We start from the raw sequence: 22,709 nt of genomic DNA on the forward strand, positions 1-22,709 counted from the left end.
TAAGAATTCCGGCTCTCACAGACCTGTTCGTTTTTCTTTAAGAAGCCCTCCTGTTCTCCACTCATTACCTGTATTAACGGCACCTGTTTGAACTCGTTACCTGTATAAAAGACACCTGTCCACACACTCAATCAAACAGACTCCAACCTCTCCACAATGTCCAAGACCAGAGAGCTGTGTAAGGACATCAGGGATAAAATTGTAGACCTGCACAAGGCTGTGATGGGCTACAGGACAATAGGCAAGCAGCTTGGTGAGAAGGCAACAACTGTTGCCGCAATTATTAGAAAATGGAAGAAGTTCAAGATGACGGTCAATCACCCTCGGTCTGGGGCTCCATGCAAGATCTCACCTCGTGGGTCATCAATGATCATGAGGAAGGTGAGGGATCAGCCCAGAACTACACGGCAGGACCTGGTCAATGACCTGAAGAGAGCTGGGACCACAGTCTCAAAGAAAACCATTAGTAACACACTACGCCGTCATGGATTAAAATCCTGCAGCGCACGCAAGGTCCGTCTGAAGTTTGCCAATGACCATCTGGATGATCCAGAGGAGGAATGGGAGAAGGTCATGTGGTCTGATGAGACAAAAATATAGCTTTTTGGTCTAAACTCCACTCGCCGTGTTTGGAGGAAGAAGGATGAGTACAACCCCAAGAACACCATCCCAACCGTGAAGCATGGAGGTGGAAACATCATTCTTTGGGGATGCTTTTCTGCAAAGGGGACAGGACGACTGCACCGTATTAAGGGGAGGATGGATGGGGCCATGTATCGCGAGATCTTGGCCAACAATCTCCTTCCCTCAGTAAGAGCATTGAAGATGGGTCGTGGCTGGGTCTTCCAGCATGACAACGACCCGAAACACACAGCCAGGGCAACTAAGGAGTGGCTCCGTAAGAAGCATCTCAAGGTCCTGGAGTGGCCTAGCCAGTCTCCAGACCTGAACCCAATAGAAAATCTTTGGAGGGAGCTGAAAGTCCGTATTGCCCAGCGACAGTCCCGAAACCTGAAGGATCTGGAGAAGGTCTGTATGGAGGAGTGGGCCAAAATCCCTGCTGCAGTGTGTGCAAACCTGGTCAAGACCTACAGGAAACGTATGATCTCTGTAATTGCAAACAAAGGTTTCTGTACCAAATATTAAGTTCTGCTTTTCTGATGTATCAAATACTTATGTCATGCAATAAAAAGCAAATTAATTACTTAAAAATCATACAATGTGATTTTCTGGATTTTTGTTTTAGATTCCGTCTCTCACAGTTGAAGTGTACCTATGATAAAAATTACAGACCTCTACATGCTTTGTAAGTAGGAAAACCTGCAAAATCGGCAGTGTATCAAATACTTGTTCTCCCCACTGTATATACCACAAACATAGAAAAGACACAAGTATGGAGTTTCTACCTTTCTTATCCCGATGCTCGATGTTGGCCCCGCGGGCGACGAGCACCGACACCAGTTCCTCGTGACCGCCCGCACAGGCCAGTGTCAGAGCGGTGTCGTGATTACTCTCCGTCTGACAAGAGATACAGTCAGGTGTTATTCTCCTGACCAGAAGCAACACGTATTACTATCGTTACCTCAACTATTGTGTGTTATTATTGTGTATTGTTAGATATGTGGTGTGACGTACGTGTGCGTCGATGTCCACGGAGGGGTAGAGGGGGAGCAGGGAGTGTGGGGACACAGCATGGATGGGCGTCTGTGCTGTGGGCGAGGTTGTAGTGTTCAACATGGGCACTCTGCTGCTCACCGCTGCGGTCACAGGGGGAGAGGGAAGGAGAGCGGTTAGCCAACCTTCAAAATATAACTACATCACATTGGAATTTAACATGGATTAAAACCATTTGAAAAATTCTGTTGAAAACATACTGAAACCAAGATCAGTAATAAGGAAAAGGATGAGGGATCAAGCATTCATTAATGTTTTTTTTTTTTTTTTAACCAGGTTAGTGGAGTTAAAAATAAAAATGTCAAAAGAGACCTGGACTGAGAGCACTAAGCGAAGAGAGGACCGTGTTTATGAACACACCTGCCATGATGTCGTCCAGCGTATCTGTGAGGGTCTGTGCTGGGGTGGCCACCATGAGTGCGTCGGGGGCCTGGGTGAGAAGGCCCGGTCCCAGGTCTGTCAACTGCTGCCCCAACATCTGCTGCTGGCTCACCATCCCCCTCTCAAGGTCAGGGCTGGAGCTGTCGGGGTAGTCTGCCGTACTGAAGTCTGTGGACTGCTGGGTGGCCAGGAGATGGGTGGGTAAGAAGCTGGCCTGCAGGAGGGGTGGAGGGGGACTCTGCAGGGCCTGGGTGTGAGGAGGAGGAGGTCTCTGCAGGGTCTGGGTGTGAGGAGGAGGAGGTCTCTGCAGGGCCTGGGTGTGAGGAGGAGGAGGTCTCTGCAGGGCCTGGGTGTGAGGAGGAGGGGGTGGAGGGGGTTGCTGGGCCTGTCTATACAGGATGGTGTCCACCTGGGGTAGCTTGGCGTAGTCCTCCTCCTCCTCCTCCTCCTCATCATCGTTATCCTCTTCCTCCTCCTCCTGTTCCTCGGCGGCGGGGTGGGGCTGTCCATCTTGGTGGTGGATGCCCTCCCCGTCCCCCTCGGTGTCGGAGCCCGGCTCTGCAGCCTGCAGGGGCAGGGGGGTGCCGGGCTGCTCCACCCCTGCCGCCTGGCCAAGCTGCCCCGGGTCGTCCTTCAGGCCTTTGGCCTCCATGTACTCCTTGGTGAACTGCTGCTGCGTCTTGAGCTGCAGCTGGCGCTCCACCTTCTGCAGCTCCTTGAGGATCTTCTTCTTCTTCTGCACCTGCTCCTCGCGGCTCTTCTTCAGCTCCTCGATCTTGTCTTTGGTGAGCGGCTCTCCCTGGATGAGCTCCAAGGACTGCAGCTGGGCCTTCTCTATGGCTGAGATCCTCTGGCCCAGCTCGTTCAGCTTGCCCTCCGTCTCCTCCACAATGCACTCCAGCGGCTGGTACGGGTGGAAGGGAGACAGCAGGTCTGCGTCTGGACCGCCTGCAGCGACGGGGCTACCCTGTAGCAGGCTCAGCCTCTGCTTGGAACCGCCTGAGACAGCCACACAGGACAACACAACCAGTTAGCTATGAGGTTGTACCATACAATATTACAGTCATCATTACCTGTAACGCTTTGATTCCTTGTGAAGTCAACCGCTGTCTAGTGTTCTTCTTGGCCGGGGACAAAGTTAGACATGTATTTAGTGTTAATGTGGTATGATCTGACCTTTTGTGATGATGGGTGGAGGCGTTGTGATGTTGGAGGGGACCCTGTCTGGCTCTTGAGGCGGCACCACCATGGCCAGGGCTTGGAATGGAACTCGTGGAGCCTGTTTGGGTTAGGTAAGATGTAAAGAGATATTAGAAAAGTATATATTTGATATAAATATTTGGAATCAACGTATAAAAGTCTAAACTGTTATCAATACAACGTCTTCCAGACAAATAAACAAACATGTTTGTAGAAGTCCCTACCGGAGATGTGTCATGGGAGGGGGGTGTGAGCTGAGACAGGTCTGGCGCGGGGACCGACAGGATGTTGTTGGGGTAGTCGAGGAGGTAGGACACCACGATGGTGTGACCGCCCTTAGCAGCTTCAATCAGCATGGTGGAGCCATCCTAGGTGAGAGATTGACACAACACACACAGGTCACCGTTAGCATCAGGTTCTTGGGAAATTACATTTTATCAAGACATAATTAAAAAAAGAGGAACAAAGACAGTTCTGTGTTTACAGGAGTTACAGAAATGTTTGTGTTTACAGGAGTTACAGAAAGGTTTGTGTTTACAGGAGTTACAGAAAGGTTTGTGTTTACAGGAGTCCATTAGAATGCTTGCAGTGTGGCATTCTTTACATCACTCCTGAGACCGTTGTGCCCAGGAGCTTGGGAAAAGTGATCTCACCTTCAGCCTGTGTGTGGGGTCAGCCCCGTGGGCCAGCAGTAGCTCCACCACAGCCAGGTGGCCCCCAGCGCAGGCCAGAGACACCACTGTGTGATCGTTGTTGGCCGTCGCCCTGTTCACATTAGCACCTGGTGGAGGGAGAGACACAAAGGACAGGGTCAATCTGAGGCCACATGAAAACAATAGCAACCCTATGATGTTAATATACTCTACTGTATCAATGAGGCTTTATCTGATGAGCAATGGTCTGTGGCTCAAGTTACAATGTGTCAGTGGCTCAAGTTACAATGTGTCAGTGGCTCAAGTTACAATGCGTCAGATGTCTGGTGTGTGGTTGTGTGTGGTGTTGCTACACAGGGAGGGAGCAGAAGCACACCTTTGCTGATTAGGAACTGTACAGTACACAGGTGTCCTGCTCTGACTGCTTTCATTAGAGGGGTCCTGCCCCCCTCCGACTCGTGTTCCTGTAAGACAGAGACAGGATCGTGTCAAGTTTACACACAGAAACCGAGAGCCTATTCAAACAGCAATGTCTCCAGCATCTTAACAACACACAGAGAGACAGCGTCCTGAATGGCACCCTATATAGTGCACTACTTTTGATCAGAGCCATATGGGCGCCAGTCGAAAGTAGTGCACTATATATAGGGAATAGGGTGCGATTCGGGACGCTTACCCACACTTATGCAAACGTGTGAACAACCCCTACAGAAAAAGGCTGTGCGCATCAACATGAACTGTGTTTCCAGAGGGTGAGGGTCTCACCAGGTCAGCCCCCGTCTGCAGCAGCACGTCCGCCACGTCCGTGTGTCCGTTCTCGCAGGCGTACGTCAGCGCCGTGTCTCCCGTCGCCGTTGTGGCGTGGACATTGGCTCCTGAGGAACAAGAGCACAGGTGTCAAATTACACCTCAGAGGGTTGTGATCAGGATAACAAAGAAAAAACTGTACAAGAAATGTGGGTTTTGGGAATAGCCAAGTCAATTTCAATAATGTATGAATTGAGGATGAAAGAATCTCAAATAGATGTTGGTAGAGTTTGTTTTGAGAGAGCCAAACAGAGAGGCTTGTCCAGTGGGGAGAGGTTCTGCTCACCTGCAGCCAGCAGGTATTTGACCAGCTCCAGGTGTCCCTCCTGTGCAGCCTCCATGAGAGGCGTGGAGCAGCCCAGCTCGATGTCAGCCCCGGCCTTGATGAGGAAGTCAGCCACCTCCAGGAAGCCCCCGCAGCAGGCCAGCGTCAGGGCCGTCTCCTGGGTCTCCTCAGTCTGAGCGTTGATGTTGGCACCTGCAGACCACACAGACAACAGTGGGAGGATTCAAGACGGTTCAGCTGGGAACACACTTTTAAAAGAGTACTAACCTATTCCCACCATTGGATATTGACCCCAGAAAAGGTATTTCAATTTGTTTTGTAAAAGCCATCTTGTTCCTTTTGCATCAACCCAATTAGATCATGAGCTCAAAACTGTATCTGAATATTATCATATCACTTGATTACATTCCTTCATTACATTTCCAAAAGAGGACTTTTGTATTTTGCCTTAACACAAGGCTGGAGGGTCAATATAGTAGGGAAAACCTATCTACTAGAAGCACTAGTTTCATTCAAACCAGAGAGCAACAGAAGGACATACCTTGTGCCAAAAGCAGTGCCACCATCTCCTCGTGACCCTCTCGTGCAGCTTCCATGAGTGGAGTGTATCCCTCGTCGTTGACTTCCTCCAGGTTGGCGCCCCTCTCCATCAGCAGGGCAGCCAGCTCTACATGGCCCCCACAGGCCGCCAGCGTCAGCGGAGACTCGAAAGAGTCAGCGGGCATGTTGACCTGCGCCCCGCTGTCCAACAGCAGCCGCGCCACCTCCACATGCCCGTCCTGAAGAGGGGGCAGAGGTCATCGTCAGTCATACTGCACCTTCAATTTAATAGTGTTGTCTGTCTGTCTGTGTGTCTGTCTGTCGGTCTGTCTCACCATACAAGCCTCCATGAGTGCTGTGTGCATCTCGTCGGTCTTGTGCTCCTGGTCAGCCCCAGCATCTAACAGGAAGCGCACCATGTCCAGGTGCCCTGTGTTGGGGGACAAGAGGAACAACTCTGGGTGCTTCTTCCCTACAGTTACATTTCCTGTTTCACATACCGTTTGTCAACATAAGTGGATCACTTGAGTCACTGATTTCTGGATAAAGACCCCCGGATGTCTCTGGTGCATGGGTAAGGGTTAGGGTTCATTGTCCAGGACGCACCTTTGTAGCAGGCCAGCGTAAGTGCACTTTCCTTGAACTCGTTGGAGTGCGTGTTGATTCCAGCCCCGTACTCCAGGAGCACCCGGGCCACCTCCACGTGTCCCGCGCTGGCCGCCTCCATTAGAGGTGTGTGGCCGTTCTCGTTGTGGTCCTCGATGTTGGCGCCTTCCTTCAGCAGCACTTTCACCACGTCCAGGAAGCCACCCGCACAAGCGTACGTCAGCGCTGTGTTACCTAGACGGGGACAGAGCATCGGTGTTTGTGGACATTCATAGCAGCAGATCTATGTAAACAGGTGTGATAATGATGAGATGGTGTCTGGTCTCTGTAACAGAACCTAGTGGTATTTGACGTGTGTTTACCTGTGGAGGACTGTGCGTTGACGTCAGCCCCATGTACCAGCAGCAGTTTGACTATGTCTACGTAGCTTCCGCTGGCTGCTGCCATGAGGGCTGTGATGTCGCCCTTGATGCCCCGATCTTCAACGTTAGCGTGCATGGCCAGCAAGACCTGCAGGAGGACAGGTATCATCAGTGTTTTAAACAGACATCCAAAACACAACCACAGAGGATCAGGTTGGCTCTGCAACATTTGGATATACAACTACATTTGATTACAGAACTGGACGGAACTGGATGACAGAAAGGCAGAACAATGTTAGCAGTATACTGTGAGTGGTTACAGACCAGTGTGTGTCTGTGTCTGTGTCTGAGTGTTCGGTCTACCTGTGCAAGTTCATAGTACCCAGCAGAGCAGGCTAGGCAGAGCAGACTCTCTCCCTCCTCCGTGTGTTCGTTGACGCTCCGCCCCTCATCCAGCAGCTTCCTCACAGCGTTGACGTCCCCGTCCGAGCACGCCTCCGCCAAGCTACGGCTGAAAATAACCAGACTGCTACAATTACTGGGACTGTGGCTGCGCAGGCCAAAGCATCAAAAAGGTCAGCAGGTTGAACAGCGTTGTCACAATTCACACTGTGTGTCACACTGTCACTCAAACTGTCACACTCCATGAAGGTTAAAACAAAATGCCTCACTCGGGGCAGAGTTGTACATTTCATGAACGGCCTTTGACCCAATACGGCTCCTTTAAGCATTTCAGTAAAACAGTGTTAGTTTGATCAAATCTGAGAGGACAGTAGAGCACAAAGCATCATCAATGAATCATGGGAGTTATTTAGAGCACCAGCTATCTACCACTGTGATTTAAGTGGTGCAGCGGTCTAAGGCACTGCATCTCAGTGCTTGAGGCGTCACTACAGACCCTGGTTCGATTCCAGGCTGTATCACAATCTGGCCGTGATTGGGAGTCCCATAGGGCGGCGCACAATTGGCCCAGCGTCATCCGGGTTTGGCCGGTGTAGGCCGTCATTGTAAATAAGAATTTGTTCTTAACTGACTTGCCTAGTTAAATAAATAAAAAAATAAAAAAACTACAGCCTTAATAGAAAGGTCAGGAGAAAGAACAGTTAAACTAAAGACTGACCCATTTTTTATGTTATATTGTTTTTGTGCATCTCTGAGCGATGTTCTATCGATTCCCTGGGTCAATTCATGTTTTCATGTGCATCAGAGATATTGCCATTCAAGCAGGCAGAAATTCGGCTGGTATGATGTGGCATTGCGATAAAGCCGCTTTCACTACACTGGAAGTTAATCGCAATACGACTTTAAGATCGCGAAAACCTCTATCATACAAATCAAACATGTTTATTGGTCGCACACACATATTTAGCAGATGTTATTGCGGGTGCAGCGAAATGCTTGTGTTCCTAGCTCCAACAGTACAGTAATAACACATCCGATTTCAATACTGGCCGATGTCATAATGTGGGAGGTTGTCTTCTCTAGAAATGAGCCATTGATAAATATTTTAGCAATATTCCTACCTCGAGAAATGTGTAATTTAACAGAGGGCCCATCACCTTTCTCCTATTTGTCTGCCTCTACAATACAGGGTGCTTTGCATTGTGCCGTTGCAAATGTCAGATTGCACTCTGTGAAGCACATCGATCTGCAGGTGAGATTGCAGACTCCTAAATTGATAGCTGTAAAATCGCCTAAACAAACTGCACTAACTAGCTACTTCACATGCTGCTATTGACTTTGTTATTATTGTGTGTAGCTATGTTTGCTAACTAGCTACCTATCTGGCAGGCCAGCCCATAGAGAGCATTGCATTATGGGCTTGAAGTCGACTTGAGCTGCAACAGATTTCCACAACTATTTTCACACGTTGCTACCAACCTTATTAAAACGACAAAATGAAACATTAGGTTCACAAAAAACATTGTTCTCACATACTAGTGTTATGTAACACTGTAAAATGATAGGATTATGATTTTTTTCTCCTTTGAGTGGCGCAGCGGGCTAAGGCACTGCATCTCAGTGCTTGAGGCGTCACTACAGACCACCTGGTTCGATTCCAGGCTGTATCACAACCTGCCGTGATTGGAAGTCCCATAGGGCGGCGCACAATTGGCCCAGCGTCGTCCGGGTTTGGCCGGTGTAGGCCGTCATTGTAAATAAGAATTTGATCTTAACTGACTTGCCTAGTTAAATAACGGATAAATAAAAATAAAATTCTCACCTAAGGAATTGTCAGATGTTCAAGCTAACTCAAAGAAAGCACAACATGTCCAAAGGAAACATATGGCCTAGACAAGACTGGTGTGAGGGAGGATCCCTGAATAAGATGTGCTGCACCTGTGGGGTATGAGAGGGATGCGGATGATTGGTCTAGAGCAGAGGAGATACATACTTGTCTGCCTGGCTGGCGTTGAGTGTGTTTTCGGCCCTCATGCGTGTGAGAGCGGCGGCGGCCTCGTCCAGCGCACAGCTCACGGACGAAGTCAGGCGGCGTAGCACCTCTGGATCCGCAAAGGCCTCACCATCGGCAGTGGACAGTTTACCAATGCCTTCAGAGGATCCAGGGTCAGACCCACACCAGCATTCACGTCACAGCCACAGTGACCACAAACGCATACACGGTTAGTGCCAGGCAAACACACACACACATACACACGTTAGTCCATGTTTAAAATATGCAACAGGTGTAAAGAGAACACATTGTCTGTTTTATCAAGTGGTGAACACAATGTTGAGGAAACATATCAATGGGGGAACCTGAACACATGACTGAGTAAGTGTGTGTGTATAATAACTGGATCAATGGAAGAGAGCCTGTCGATCAGCCAACGTCGAGGTTTACGAACAGGAGCATGAGTCCAATATTACCTACGATATGCAAAAAAATAAACACTGCATGCGCCACGTGGTTGGTTACACAGAGGTGGAAGTGCGCACACACAGAGAGGAACTGACAAACACAATCACTCAGACATGCAAACAGTTACACACAGACAACAATAGACGGGAGGCAGACATGTACAGAAACACAGTGTACTAAAGGCCAGTGTTGAGTCATGATAGGAACTGTTGCTGCTCTATCGATATCCATTGTTCATGTTCATCTTCCCCGTGGTGCCCCAGCGAGCCTAGCTACCTACCATCTCATGGGCTGGGCTAGCCTGTATCAACTCGCCCTGCACTGACTGGCTGGCTGGCTGGGACCTGGCTGGCTGGCTGGCTGGGAACTGGCTGGCTGGCTGGCTGGCTGGGAACTGGCTGGCTGGCTGGCTGGGAACTGGCTGGCTGGCTGGCTGGGAACTGGCTGGCTGGCTGGCTGGCTGGCTGGCTGGGAACTGGCTGGCTGGCTGGCTGGCTGGGAACTGGCTGGCTGGCTGGCTGGGAACTGGCTGGCTGGGAACTGGCTGGCTGGGAACTGGCTGGCTGGCTGGCTGGGACCTGGCTGGCTGGGACCTGGCTGGCTGGCTGGCTGGCTGGCTGGGACCTGGCTGGCTGGGACCTGGCTGGCTGGGACCTGGCTGGCTGGCTGGCTGGGACCTGGCTGGCTGGCTGGCTGGGACCTGGCTGGCTGGCTGGCTGGGACCTGGCTGGCTGGCTGGCTGGGACCTGGTTAATATGCTGCATGCCTACCTGCACACCACACCATCCATCCATCCATCCATCCACAGCTTCATGCACATCAAATCAGACGCATGGACTTCTTTCTTTGTTTCAGAAAGCTTCTCTTTCTCTAGAGGCAGCAATGCAGCTCTATCTATACAGAGCAAGGTTAAGTGCTTTGATGGGCGGGTTCAGCTTAGCTCAACTGAGGCCTGAGAGAGAGTTGTGGCCTGTTGAATAATTGCCTTGCAACACTTAGCCTGTGAGTACCCTGCAGTCAACTTTACTGATCACTGTAATTGATCAGTATCCCCCCCCCATAGACAATCCAACATGGGAAGCAGCTGGACTACAAAAACCAAAACACAACTATATGCAAAGCAAAGTAAAAAATAAACGCAGGTTGTAGCGCAGCAGGGATTTGAGCATCTATTTTGAGCACTAGCGTTTGGTATGCAGGTATTTCTCCCTGGCACTGTGCCATCTCTACACACCTACAGGGTCATGTCCCAGCACAGTGGTAGGAACAGAAACAAGTACAAACTAAAATGCACCGAAATTGTAGGCCTAAATTAAGCATTGATACTATATTGGGCGGAGTTTCAAGCAGCTTTCAGCATTCAAACAGTCCAAAAAGAGCTGCAGTGCTATTCGATACAGAGAACAGGACTGAGGCAGCCTTAGCATGTATCATCTTTGTAATTTAACATGATTTCAAATGCAAAGTGGGCATGTCAGTAGGCTACACGTTGGCAGGTCTGAAAACAGGGGCATTCATAAAACCAGGTGAAGGGGGTCACACGATGGTGCTACGACACGTACCGGCTGCTTCCAACAGAGCCTCCAGTCTGGCTTGTGTTTCTGGGTCCACTGTTCTGAGATCAGCTCCGTCGGCAGCGCTGGACAGGAGCAGCTCTGATGCCGTCTTTAGCATGGGGTTGTCCAGGTCTTCCTGGTCTAATATGAAGGACTCCACCTAGAGAAAAGGAGAAAGAGAAGAGAAAAAGTTAGGAAGCATGCTGATGTTGATTTTGCTCAAGATAGTTGCTGGGAGAAACCCATCGCCTTATGGAGTCATTGTTCTCATAAGCTGATATGTAAAAAATGTATTTTTTAAAAATATGATTATTACAATAGTGCTTCCTATTATACAGTACTTTATACAACGGGTGGGTCTAATCCTGAATGCTGATTGGTTAAAACCGCATTCCAGCCAGTGCCTATTCCACAAGTTACCACCTGCTAAATCTATGAAGTTAAAATGCCTATTTACTCCATTCCATCTGACTGCGCAATCCACTGTCTCATCAGCCCAGCCAGGCAATTTATAAACTTGATCTCCACTATCAAAAGCATCTAGATGAATGTGTTGGGAGTCGGGATGAGACAGACAGGCAGGAAGCTTTCCTCAGCCAGTCGAAATCATGAATCAGCATAATAATTTTTATGGATATACACTACCGGTCAAAGGTTTAAGAACACCTACTCATTCAAGGGTTTTTCTTTATTTTTACTATTTTCTATATTGTAGAATAATAGTGAAGACATCAAAACTATGAAATAACACATATGGAATCATGTAGTAACCAAAAAAAATAAAGTGTTGAACAAAAATCTAAATATATTTTATATTTGAGATTCTTCAAATAGCCACCCTTTGCCTTGATGTCAGCTTTGCACACTCTTGTCCATAGATACAGAACAAAAAGACTTAACGACTGGGTCGCGTCTCTGGCAACCAAACCAATAGAACGAACGACCAGCCGGCTTGGGCAGCAACCCTAGATTTGTGTCGGGACTATATCTTGTGGAAGGATGAAATAGTATTAATAAATTCAATAAAATAATGTTAATTAAAATATGTAAATCATTATTTGAGTATGTTGGTAACCCGTTGTATAAAAGTGATAATGCCCTCGAAGCAGGTGTTGAGGATTCATTGGCAATATATCCTCCAAACACAGACTTCTCGGGCATTATCACTTAATTATACAACGGGTGGGTCTAATCCTGAATGCTGATTGGTTAAAACCGCATTCCAGCTGGTTTCTATTGCACAAGTTACCACCGGCTAAAGCTATGACATTGAAATGCCCATTTACTATCCAGGTGAAAGCTACGATCCCTTATTGATGTCACTTGTTAAATCCACTTCAAAATCAGTGTAGATGAAGTGGAGGAGACAGGTTAAATAAGGATTTTTAAGCCTTGAGACAATTGAGACATGGATTGTGTATGTGTGCCATTCAGAGGATGAATGGGCAAGACAAAAGATTGAAGTGCCTTTGAACAGGGTATGGTAGTAGGTGCCAGGTGCACCGGTTTGTGTCAAGAACTGCAACGCTGCTGGGTTTTTCACGCTCAACAGTTTCCCGTGTGTATGAAGAACGGTCCACCACCCAATGGACATCCAGACAACTTGACACAACCGTGGGAAGCATTGGAGTCAACGAGGGCCAGCATTCCTGTGGAATGCTTTCGACACCATGTAGAGTCCATGACGACAAATTGAGGCTGTTCTGAGGGCAAAAGGGGATGCAACTCAATAGTAGGAAGGTGTTCCTAAATGTATTGTACACTCAGTGTAGATCATGTGATCACAGGTAAAAATTACAAATATTTTTGCATATTCTGACAGAGGCATGGGCAGGCCCATTTTGTGACGACACAAGCAGGTATAGCCTAGTAATTCGCACGAGGGCACCAGTGACTACGTTTTTTAAAATCCCCAAGCTCCACCCCCATCTAGCATATTGCCTGGAGACGGAGCAGCACAGTGCTTAGGCCCGGAGCCTTGGTTGAATTACATTAAGCGCCAAGATGAGCTGATCAGCACATTTCCCCTTCCCTCCCTGTGACCTCCATACACCTGCCTTACGGCCCACAGGGCAGGACTTCCTGCACTGGGCAGGACACCCAGCAGGCTGCCTCTGTCCATCAGCCGTGTCAGGGCCTACAGGGCAGAAGCGCACCAGAGCGTGCCAATACCTTCCAGCCATCACGGTCGGTCACCATCCAGGGACACAGCGGTGTGTTGGATCACGGGAACAACAGCAGACAAAGCCGCTCACGAAGCACAATCTGTTCAGTAACACAGACGTACCCAACCGTACAATATCCTACAAAATGTTCTTTACAGACTGGACAACTGACAACTCGATAGCTGCCCGATATTAGCAAGCGTCACCAGCGCAAATGGACCTGAGGCTCCGCCAAAAGAACAGAGCCGATTAACTGAACTGTCGGAGGGAGCGAAGGAGGGTGTGGTCAACTCTCCATTTCCATTTTTCTTTCAGAGCAAAAGAATAAAACGACTGCGGTGAATGTAAATGAAACCATACCGGGGTATTTCTCTGTGCGGAGGTCGCAGAATGGCTGGAATTGCTCAGTGCTCCAGCTCAGGGGAGCGTCTGTCTCCGGGGGAGGGGAGGGTATCTGGGGGTTGGGGAGCGTCTGTCTCCGGGCGAGAGCGTCTCTCTCCGGGCGAGGGGGAGGAGCGTCTCTCTCCGGGCGAGGGGGAGGAGCGTCTCTCTCCGGGCGAGTGGGTGTGTCTTTTACCCATACAGTTGAAGTCGGAAGTTTACATACACTTAGGTTGGAGTCATTAAAACTTGTTTTTCAACCACTCCACAAATGTCTTGTTAACAACCTATAGTTTTGGCAAGTCAGTTAGGACATATACTTTGTGCATGACACAAGTAATTTTTCCAACAATTGTTTACAGACAGATTATTCCATTTATAATTCACTGTATCACAATACCAGTGGGTCAGAAGTTTACATACACTAAGTTGACTGTGCCTTTAAACAGCTTGGAAAATTCCAGAAAATGATGCCATGGCTTTAGAAGCTTCTGATAGGCTAATTGACATCATTTGAGTCAATTGGAGGTGTACCTGTGGATGTATTTCAAGGCCTACCTTCAAACTCAGTGCCTCTTTGCTTGACATCATGGGAAAATCAAAAGATATCAGCCAAGACCTCAGAAAAAAACTGTAGACCTCCACAAGTCTGGTTCATTCTTGGGAGCAATTTCCAAACGCCTGAAGGTACCACGTTCATCTGTATAAACAATAGTACGCAAGTATAAACACCACGGGACCACACAGCCGTCGTACCGCTCAGGAAGGATACGCGTTCTGTCTCCTAGAGATTAACGTACTTTGGTGCGAAAAGTGCAAATCAATCCCAGAACAACAGCAAAGGACCTTGTGAAGATTCTGGAGGAAACAGGTACAAAAGTATCTATATCCACAGTAAAACGAGTCCTATATTGACATAACCTGAAAGACCGCTCAGCAAGGAAGAAGCCACTGCTCCAAAACCTCCATAAAAAAGCCAGACTACGGTTTGCAACTACACATGGGGACAAAGATCGTACTTTTTGGAGAAATGTCCTCTGGTCTGATGAAACAAAAATAGAACTGTTTGACCATAATGACCATCGTTATGTTTGGAGGAAAAAGGGGGTTACTTGCAAGCCAAAGAACACCATCCCAAGCGTGACGCACAGGGGTGGCAGAATCATGCTGTGGGGGTGCTTTGCTGCAGGAGGGACTGGTGCACTTCACAAAATAGATGGCATCATGAGGAAGGAAAATTATGTGGATATATTGAAGCAACATCTCAAGACATCCATCAGGAAGTTAAAGCTTGGTCGCAAATGGGTCTTCTAAATGGACAATGACCCCAAGCATACTTCCAAAGTTGTGGCAAAATGGCTTAAGGACAACAAAGTCAAGGTATTGGAGTGGCCATCACAAAGCCCTGACCTCAATCCTATAGAAAATGTGTGCGCATAACTGAAAAGGCGTGTGCGAGCAAGGAGGCCTACAAACCTGACTCAGTTACACCAGCTCTGTTAGGAGGAATGGGCCAAAATTCACCCAACTTATTGTGGGACGCTTGTGGAAGGCTACCCGAAACGTTTGACCCAAGTTAAACAATTTAAAGGCAATGTTACCAAATACTAATTGAGTGTATGTAAACTTCTGACCCACCAGGAATGTGATGAAATAAATAAAAGCTGAAAGAAATCATTCTCTACAATTATTCTGACATTTCACATTCTTAAAATTTACATTTACATTTTAGTCATTTATCCAGAGCGACTTACAGTTAGTGAGTGCATACATTTTTCATACTGGCCCCCCCGTGGGAATCGAACCCACAACCCTGGCGTTGCAAGCGTCATGCTCTATCAACTGAGCTACAGGAGGCCTACAGGTGATCCTAACTGACCTAAGACATGGAATTTTTTACTAGGATTAAATGTCAGGAATTGTGAAAAACTGAGTTTAAATGTATTTGGCTAAGGTGTATGTAAACTTCCGACTTCAACTGTATGTACAGACTGGTTGTATGTACATATCTACCTCAATTATCTCGTACCCCTGCACGTCGCTCAATTATCTCGTACCCCTGCACGTCGACTGCGTACTCCCTGTATTTAGCCATGTTCTTTTTCACTGTGTATTTATTCCTCATGTCATTACTTCTATTGTTTATTAAAAAACGTATCTTTAACTCTGCATCGTTGGAAAAGGACTTGTAAATATGCATTTCACTGTCAGTCTACACCTGTTGTTTACGAAGCATGTGAAAAATAAAATTAGATTTGTGTGTCCATCTCAGGGTGTGTGTCTGACCAAGAGCGCGAGACAGGAGGCCTCGTACAAACAAGTGACTCATTACCTCATCCATGCATCTGTATGTGTGTGTGTGAGAGGTGCAGGGAGGGACAGAGAAAGAGATGGAGCCTGTACATTATCTCCTACATTACACTTAGTCTGCAAGGATATTGTGGGTAATGCTGGTGAGGGGAAACTAAATCATAGAACACGTTTATTAAATAAATAATGTAAAGATGATGAATAACTTTCACCAAACATGACATCATCGCTCCCTACAAACTGGCTAGTTTCCTTGGTCAAATCCCACTTCTGCCAAAATGTCCTGCACTTCTGACAACTCCTCTCAGCTGGAGCACAATGAGGAAATAAAATGACATTCCACCACTAAACTGGCTTTTCATTCCTAATCTTGTTAGCTAAGGTTGTTAGTTACAATACTTAAGATTTAAGAATAACAACAAACCCCAAAAAAATCTAAATGTTGGCGTCACTAGCCAGGTTTCCATCCAATTGGCGACAGATTTTCATGTGAATATTCTAAAATCTGCATAATGATAATATCTGCATTTTCCCACCAGTGGTCTTTCCAAACGGACATGTTGCGGATAAAAATCAGTGTGTGATGACAGCGCACACAAAATGGACTTTTTCGCTTAAGGTTTTCATGTACCTAATAAAAATCTAAAGTTAAATGCGTTTCCGTCGCATTTTCAACTCTAACCGATAGTTTTAGACAAAAACTGTTACGTTAAATAGAAAATGTGATTATTCTGATCTAGGCACGTGCACTCTAGCCAAGGCACGTGCACTCTAGCCAAGGCACGTGCACTCTAGCCAAGGCACGTGCACTCTAGCCAAGGCACGTGCACTCTAGCCAAGGCACGTGCACTCTAGCCAAGGCACGTGCACTCTAGCCAACAGCTCGCAGATTAAGTGCGGGTAGGCTAGTCTACATGAGATTATTATGGATGAGAAAGAATGAGAGCGAATATTTATATTTGTCTAATGGCAGTCAAGCATCTATCATCGTGTCACCAGAATAAGACACTCAATGTTTATTGGAGAGGAGCATCAAGCTCATCACCGTGCATTTTCACCACCCTGTGAAGTTCACCGTAACTTATTTCATCAGTAGCCTAATAAAACTGCATGGTTTCCCCAAGTTTACTTCGATATGATGGTTATTATATAAATATTTACGCATGAAGGCGTTTCCACCACATTTTTCTTGCATAATTCTACCAACACAAAAAGATCCCACCATGTCGAACGAACAGCATTTATAAAATTGTACCTTTTTCCATCACTGCGGTCGTGTTTGTCTTTCTCCTTTTTTAACCGTACAGTAGGACTTTACTTGCATAAGAAATGTGGATGGAAACATGGTTACTCGCACACAATCATGCCATTGGGTACAGTGAGGGAAAAAAGTATTTGATCCCCTGCTGATTTTGTACATTTGCCCACTGACAAAGAGATGATCAGTCTATAATTTTAATGGTAGGTTTATTTGAACAGTGAGAGACAGAATAACAAAAGAATCCAGAAAAACGCATGTCAAAAATGTTATAAATTGATTTGTATTTTAATGAGAGAAATAAGTATTTGAATGGAAGAAACACAAAATAATTGTCAATCTCCCTCTGCCTGGGGCTCCATACAAGATCTCACCTCGTGGAGTTGCAATGAACATGAGAACGGTGAGGAATCAGCCCAGAACTACACGGGAGGATCTTGTCAATGATCTCAAGGCAGCTGGGACCATAGTCACCAAGAAAACAATTGGTAACACACTACGCCTTGAAGGACTGAAATCCTGCAGCGCCCACAAAGTCCCCCTGCTCAAGAAAGCACCTATACAGGCCCGTCTGAAGTTTGCCAATGAACATCTGAATGATTCAGAGGAGAACTGGGTGAAAGTGTTGTGGTCAGATGAGACCAAAATTGAGCTCTTTGGCATCAACTCAACTCACTGTGTTTGGAGGAGGAGGAATGCTGCCTATGACCCCAAGAACGCCAGCCCCACCGTCAAACATGGAGGTGGAAACATTATGCTTTGGGGGTGTTTTTCTGCTAAGGGGACAGGACATCTTCACAGCATCAAAGGGACGATGGACGGGGCCATGTACCGTCAAATCTTGGGTGAGAACCTCCTTCCCACAGCCAGGGCATTGAAAATGGGTCATGGATGGGTATTCCAGCATGACAATGACCCAAAACACACGGCCAAGGCAACAAAGGAGTGGCTCAAGAAGAAGGACATTAAGGTCCTGGAGTGGCCTAGCCAGTCTCCAGACCTTAATCCCATAGAAAATCTGGAGGGAGCTGAAGGTTCGAGTTGCCAAACGTCAGCCTCGAAACCTTAATGACTTGGAGAAGATCTGCAAAGAGGAGTGGAACAAAATCCCTCCTGAGATGTGTGCAAAGCTGGTGGCCAACTACAAGAAACGTCTGACCTCTGTGATTGCCAACAAGGGTTTTGCCACCAAGTACTAAGTCATGTTTTGCAGAGGGGTCAAATACTTATTTCCCTCATTAAAATGCAAATCAATTTATAAAAAATTTTACATGCGTTTTTCTGGATTTTTTGTTGTTGTTCTCTCACTGTTCAAATAAACCTACCATTAAAATTAGACTGATCATGTCTTTGTCAGTGGGCAAACGTACAAAATCAGCAGGGAATGAAATACTTTTTTCTCTCACTGTACATTATTTTTCTAAATGCATAATGTTTTCCTCTACAATTACCCGATACATACTTACTTATGCCATCTAATCTCTGACTCACACCCATGTGAACCTCACGGAAAAAGGAAACATCAACTAGTACAGTGAACTGTGACGAGACTTTACCTGCAAGTCAGAGTCCACAAAAACACACACATAAATAACAATGAGGGGAAGACTTACGACAGCAATAACTTCTGTTGTACACGGCACCGGTAACTAAGTATCTCCTGTCCAATAGTCGACCCCTGACGCTCAGCCACACTCACAGTACAGCACTGAGCTGCTACAGCATTTAAAGCTTCAATGGAAATGTGTGCATGTGTGTCTGTGTACATTTTGGGAGTGCTAACTAATACATTCACAGGGTATTAAAGAGTAAAACATCCTGTGGTCAAGGGACCTTGAATAATCCCAGTCAATCTGCCTTTACTCTCCAACACAAACAGGGAAGGAAGCCCCAAAAGTGGCACTGTAAAATCATGAGCGTCTTCGTATTATAATTATTTTGACATAGAAATCTGTATGGGTTATACTGCATCGCAGTGCTAGCTGTGCCACTAGAGATCCTGGTTAGATTCCAGGCTCTGTCGCAGCCGGCTGCAACCGGGAGACCCATGGGGCGGCGCACAATTGGCCCAGCGCCGTCCAGGGTAGGGGAGGGTTTGGCTGGCAGGGATGTCCTTGTCCCATTGCGCACTAGCGACTCCTGTGGCGGGCCCGGGCGCAGTGCACGCGCCAGGTGTACGGTGTTTCCTCCAGCACATTGGTGCGGCTGGCTTCCGGTTTAAGCGGGCACTGTGTCAAGAAGCAGTGTGGATAGGTTGGGTTGTGTTTCGGAGGACGCATGACTCTCGACCTTCGCCTCTCCCGTGTCCGTACGGGAGTTGTAGCGATGGGACAAGACTGTAACTACCAATTGGATACCACGAAATGGGGGAGAAAAAGAGGGTAAAATACCCCCCCAAAAAATACATAAATAAAATAAATCTGTATGGGTTGGGTTACTAATAAGGTGTCATCAAATAAAATCACATTTTATTTGTCACATACTCGTTAGTATCGTAGCAAGGAAACAAAACAAAGCCGATTTAACTTCTTTAGGAAAACAGCCCTAATGTTGGAAACAAACATTATGTTGTCATCCAGATTCACATTTATTTTCCAAGCTCTAGCAACCAATATTTTACATACAGCAGGTTTTTAAAGGACCAAATAGTTTGGTCTGCTTAGTGTTTTCATTTTTTTGCCCTTGAAAAAGATAGTGCAAAAATGGTATCTTCACAGCCCTAATAAACAGCTTGTGTGGCAGCCAGGGACTTTAAATGGCTGCCTGATCTAAGAATGCAGACTAATGGCGTGTCTACCTGGGGCAGTGCTGGTAACTATACCCTGCTAACCCCTCCCACTCTATTACACCCCTAAATTCAAACCAAAATACCATCAACCCAACGGGAGGAAGTGGCACCCGTTATGAGCTATGCAAGGCAACAGACACCCTTGTCCTGTATACAGAAAGGGGAGGAATCATATGCAGCTCCGGGAAACAGCAACCTCTGTGTCTGAGTGTGTGTCTTGGTGTATGTATGTACTTTTTTTTTTCTGTGCGTCTCGATGATGTGTGTGTGTCTAAACTATTCTGACATCACTTCTTTTCATAGGTGATTTAATTAACAGCTGATTGAAAAAATGTATTTCTCAAACATTTCTGTGACCAAAAGCTGACTAACTTAAATACCAAATTGAGGAAAAAGAGAAAAGTAATTTTGTTAACAAAGAAATGTTTAAATTCCCTTGAAGCGAGTGTGAGTGAGAACACACAGAGGAACCAGGTGGCAGAGGTCCATCATCCTATTCCAAAACCCTCTTCAAACTGGTCAGGCACTCCTTCAGATTTCCAATGATCATCAAGGTCTGAGAGCAGTCATTTACAATGTCTATAGATACGACTCTGGTGTAGTGCAAAGAAGGGAAAATAACATTGGAATAAAATATTCAGCCAATTTAATTTTGCTCATCACCATGAAAAGGTACCCATTCCAATGTGAATCAAAGTGTGAGTGTCTCTCGCCTGAACATTACTTTATCCTACATATGAGATTAGTCATTTTAGAATAGGTAGAGTTAAGAATTAGCTAACTCTGAAATGTCATGTTGGATTTGATCACTGGGGCATTTCTAAACCCTTTGCTGAATTATGTTACATCATCACTCCAGTAAACATCTTGACTGACAGCTCGGCACCATGCTTCTAACAAACATTACACATCAAGCCGTGTTGTGTTTGGGAAGTGTGCCATCAACCCTGGCGAAGTACCTATAGAAATTCATAAAACTGCGTGTCAAGTTAAGAGGACCTGCTAACTAACGTTAATTAGTTTGCTATTCAAAGATGAGGGCGAATGTGCCTAGCCAGCTGGCTAGTTAAACAACGTTAGAGCCAAATAGACAACTGAGGTGACAATGAACAAGTGAATGCATGATTAAATGCCAGTTACCATATCTAACACTAGAAACATTTGTCTTCACCAAGTTACCTGTTCAAAACAACTTACCAGTTTGTCCTATAAACAGGTTAACCCCAACTAGCTAGCTACCCTTACTACCTAGCAACATTTCACTAGCTAGCTAACTTTAGCAGTTGATGGCGCCGCTGTATGTGCTGCCACTACGTTAGGCCTAAATCGAAGCCTCTGCCAAAATACTGCTCATAATATGACAAATTGCTGAATATGTTACTAGCTTACTCGCCACATGACTCTACAAACAATCCGCCAAAATACAAGACTTCTGGCTGATATTTTTGTTGATACAAGAAAGGAATGAGGGTTCATGATATCGTCGAAAGAGACGGGATTAGGCAACGTTAACTAACATGAATCTTGTCCAGTTTCGCTGGGTTAGCTTAGCTAGCATGAGTGGTTTACCTCAGATACCTCATCGTCGTCGCTGGCAGATCCAGGGCCGGAGGAAAGCACTGCGGCCGCAGCGAGTTTGAAATCAAGCCTGTCAGCTGCAGGCCCACCAGCCTCGCCAAACAAGCGGACTTTCTTTCCACCAACACCAATCCCTAAGCCCCCGAGTCCGGCTCCTGGTGTGGCTCCAACCCCCATTCCTACAGCAGAGGAGCGCGGAGTCACAGAGTCAATCTCGTCCTCGAAGCCGTCCGTCAGCATTGCCGTCCCGGCTACTGCATCCTGCATACTTTCCTTAGTATTTTGTAATCTAATAGACGCACTATTGTCTTAAACTTTCTTTGGGGTTGTTGGTATTTTAGTAATTATGTTTATACTTCAGAAAAATCCTTAAACTCTCCTGAAGCGAGAAGAGTGTATTTTTCCTCCAAGCCATTAACTTTCTAACAACCTATCGTACTTCGCTCTAGTTCTCTCTTAACCCGCCTCTATTCAGAATCCATGCATATTATTGGTCAGGAAAATACAATACCAACATATCGTTGGCTAGAATAGATGCTTGTCAGCGGAAAGCACGCGACGTCAAGGTAGGTTTACGAGAACGAATTGAAACGGAATATTTGGAAGATCATTGGACACTTGCACGTCTGTCACAAAAAGTGTCACCTCCGTGATCCGCCTATCCTTGCATTTAGTAATAATGAATTGCAGTGTTATCAAATTTAGAAATCCTTAATTGAAACAATAACAATACGACACCCGCCTCAGTTTAGGTACAAAGCTGAAGGATGGGCCTGGATAAATGTAACCACTTTCAAATTCATAGACAGAGGTATGGATGCAAGGACCAGCCATCCATGATATCAACATTATAGTTTATACCATGTTTTGAGGCTATAGTGTTTACGTTTACATTGTTTACAAACATTGGGTGTAAAACAAGGTTATATGTTGGGTTATGATGGTGTACGACAGTTGAACTAAGCTCATCGGGAATTTATCAATTATATGCTTCAAAAATCAATGGGCATATATCATTAATTTATAAGTCCAAACATGTATTTAGCAATTTAGGATTCGAGTTAGATCTTTGCCAATAGACTTTTCAGGGATACTTAGGCAATGCAACAGTAAGTGGCCACTATAGTCCCAGTTTCATGTCAGTCTGTCAATAAATGTACAAATGTCAACTACACATTTCAACTCAATCTCTCAGAGCCAAGCCACTTTTATTAGACCATAAAACCATTTCCAAACGCCATTGATGAGGTTGGCATATGGGACGCGGCTAAGGATGGTGGGGCAGGAAGATATCAAACGGG

The 22,709-nt window shown here is 46.3% G+C and overlaps 1 protein-coding gene across 3 annotated transcripts in view; it reads right to left on the bottom strand.

The window, feature by feature from the left end:
* Positions 1-21,756, bottom strand: part of LOC311142810 (ankyrin repeat and KH domain-containing protein 1-like) — a 38,935-nt gene extending 17,179 nt beyond the window's left edge. Inside the window, exons 1-17 of one of the 3 annotated variants that reach the window (XM_084178499.1) lie at positions 21,400-21,756; positions 10,935-11,088; positions 8,905-9,061; positions 6,873-7,020; positions 6,510-6,657; positions 6,148-6,381; positions 5,877-5,971; positions 5,543-5,780; positions 5,002-5,193; positions 4,674-4,783; positions 4,285-4,372; positions 3,909-4,036; positions 3,480-3,623; positions 3,232-3,334; positions 2,035-3,054; positions 1,636-1,757; positions 1,407-1,518 (exon numbers count right to left, since the gene is read on the bottom strand). In XM_084178499.1, the coding sequence (XP_084034625.1) occupies positions 1,407-1,518; positions 1,636-1,757; positions 2,035-3,054; positions 3,232-3,334; positions 3,480-3,623; positions 3,909-4,036; positions 4,285-4,372; positions 4,674-4,783; positions 5,002-5,193; positions 5,543-5,780; positions 5,877-5,971; positions 6,148-6,381; positions 6,510-6,657; positions 6,873-7,020; positions 8,905-9,061; positions 10,935-11,088; positions 21,400-21,675 (3,469 nt within the window). In that variant the 5' untranslated portion in view covers positions 21,676-21,756. Of the gene's footprint in view, positions 1-1,406; positions 1,519-1,635; positions 1,758-2,034; positions 3,055-3,231; positions 3,335-3,479; positions 3,624-3,908; positions 4,037-4,284; positions 4,373-4,673; positions 4,784-5,001; positions 5,194-5,542; positions 5,781-5,876; positions 5,972-6,147; positions 6,382-6,509; positions 6,658-6,872; positions 7,036-8,904; positions 9,698-10,095; positions 10,907-10,934; positions 11,089-21,399 lie in introns of those variants that run through there. The other 2 variants (XM_084178498.1, XM_084178500.1) reach the window with 2 other exon arrangements.
* Positions 21,757-22,709: the final 953 nt, after the last annotated feature.

This window comes from Coregonus lavaretus (assembly GCF_964263955.1).
Source record: "Coregonus lavaretus genome assembly, chromosome: 15".
NCBI lineage: Eukaryota > Metazoa > Chordata > Actinopteri > Salmoniformes > Salmonidae > Coregonus > Coregonus lavaretus.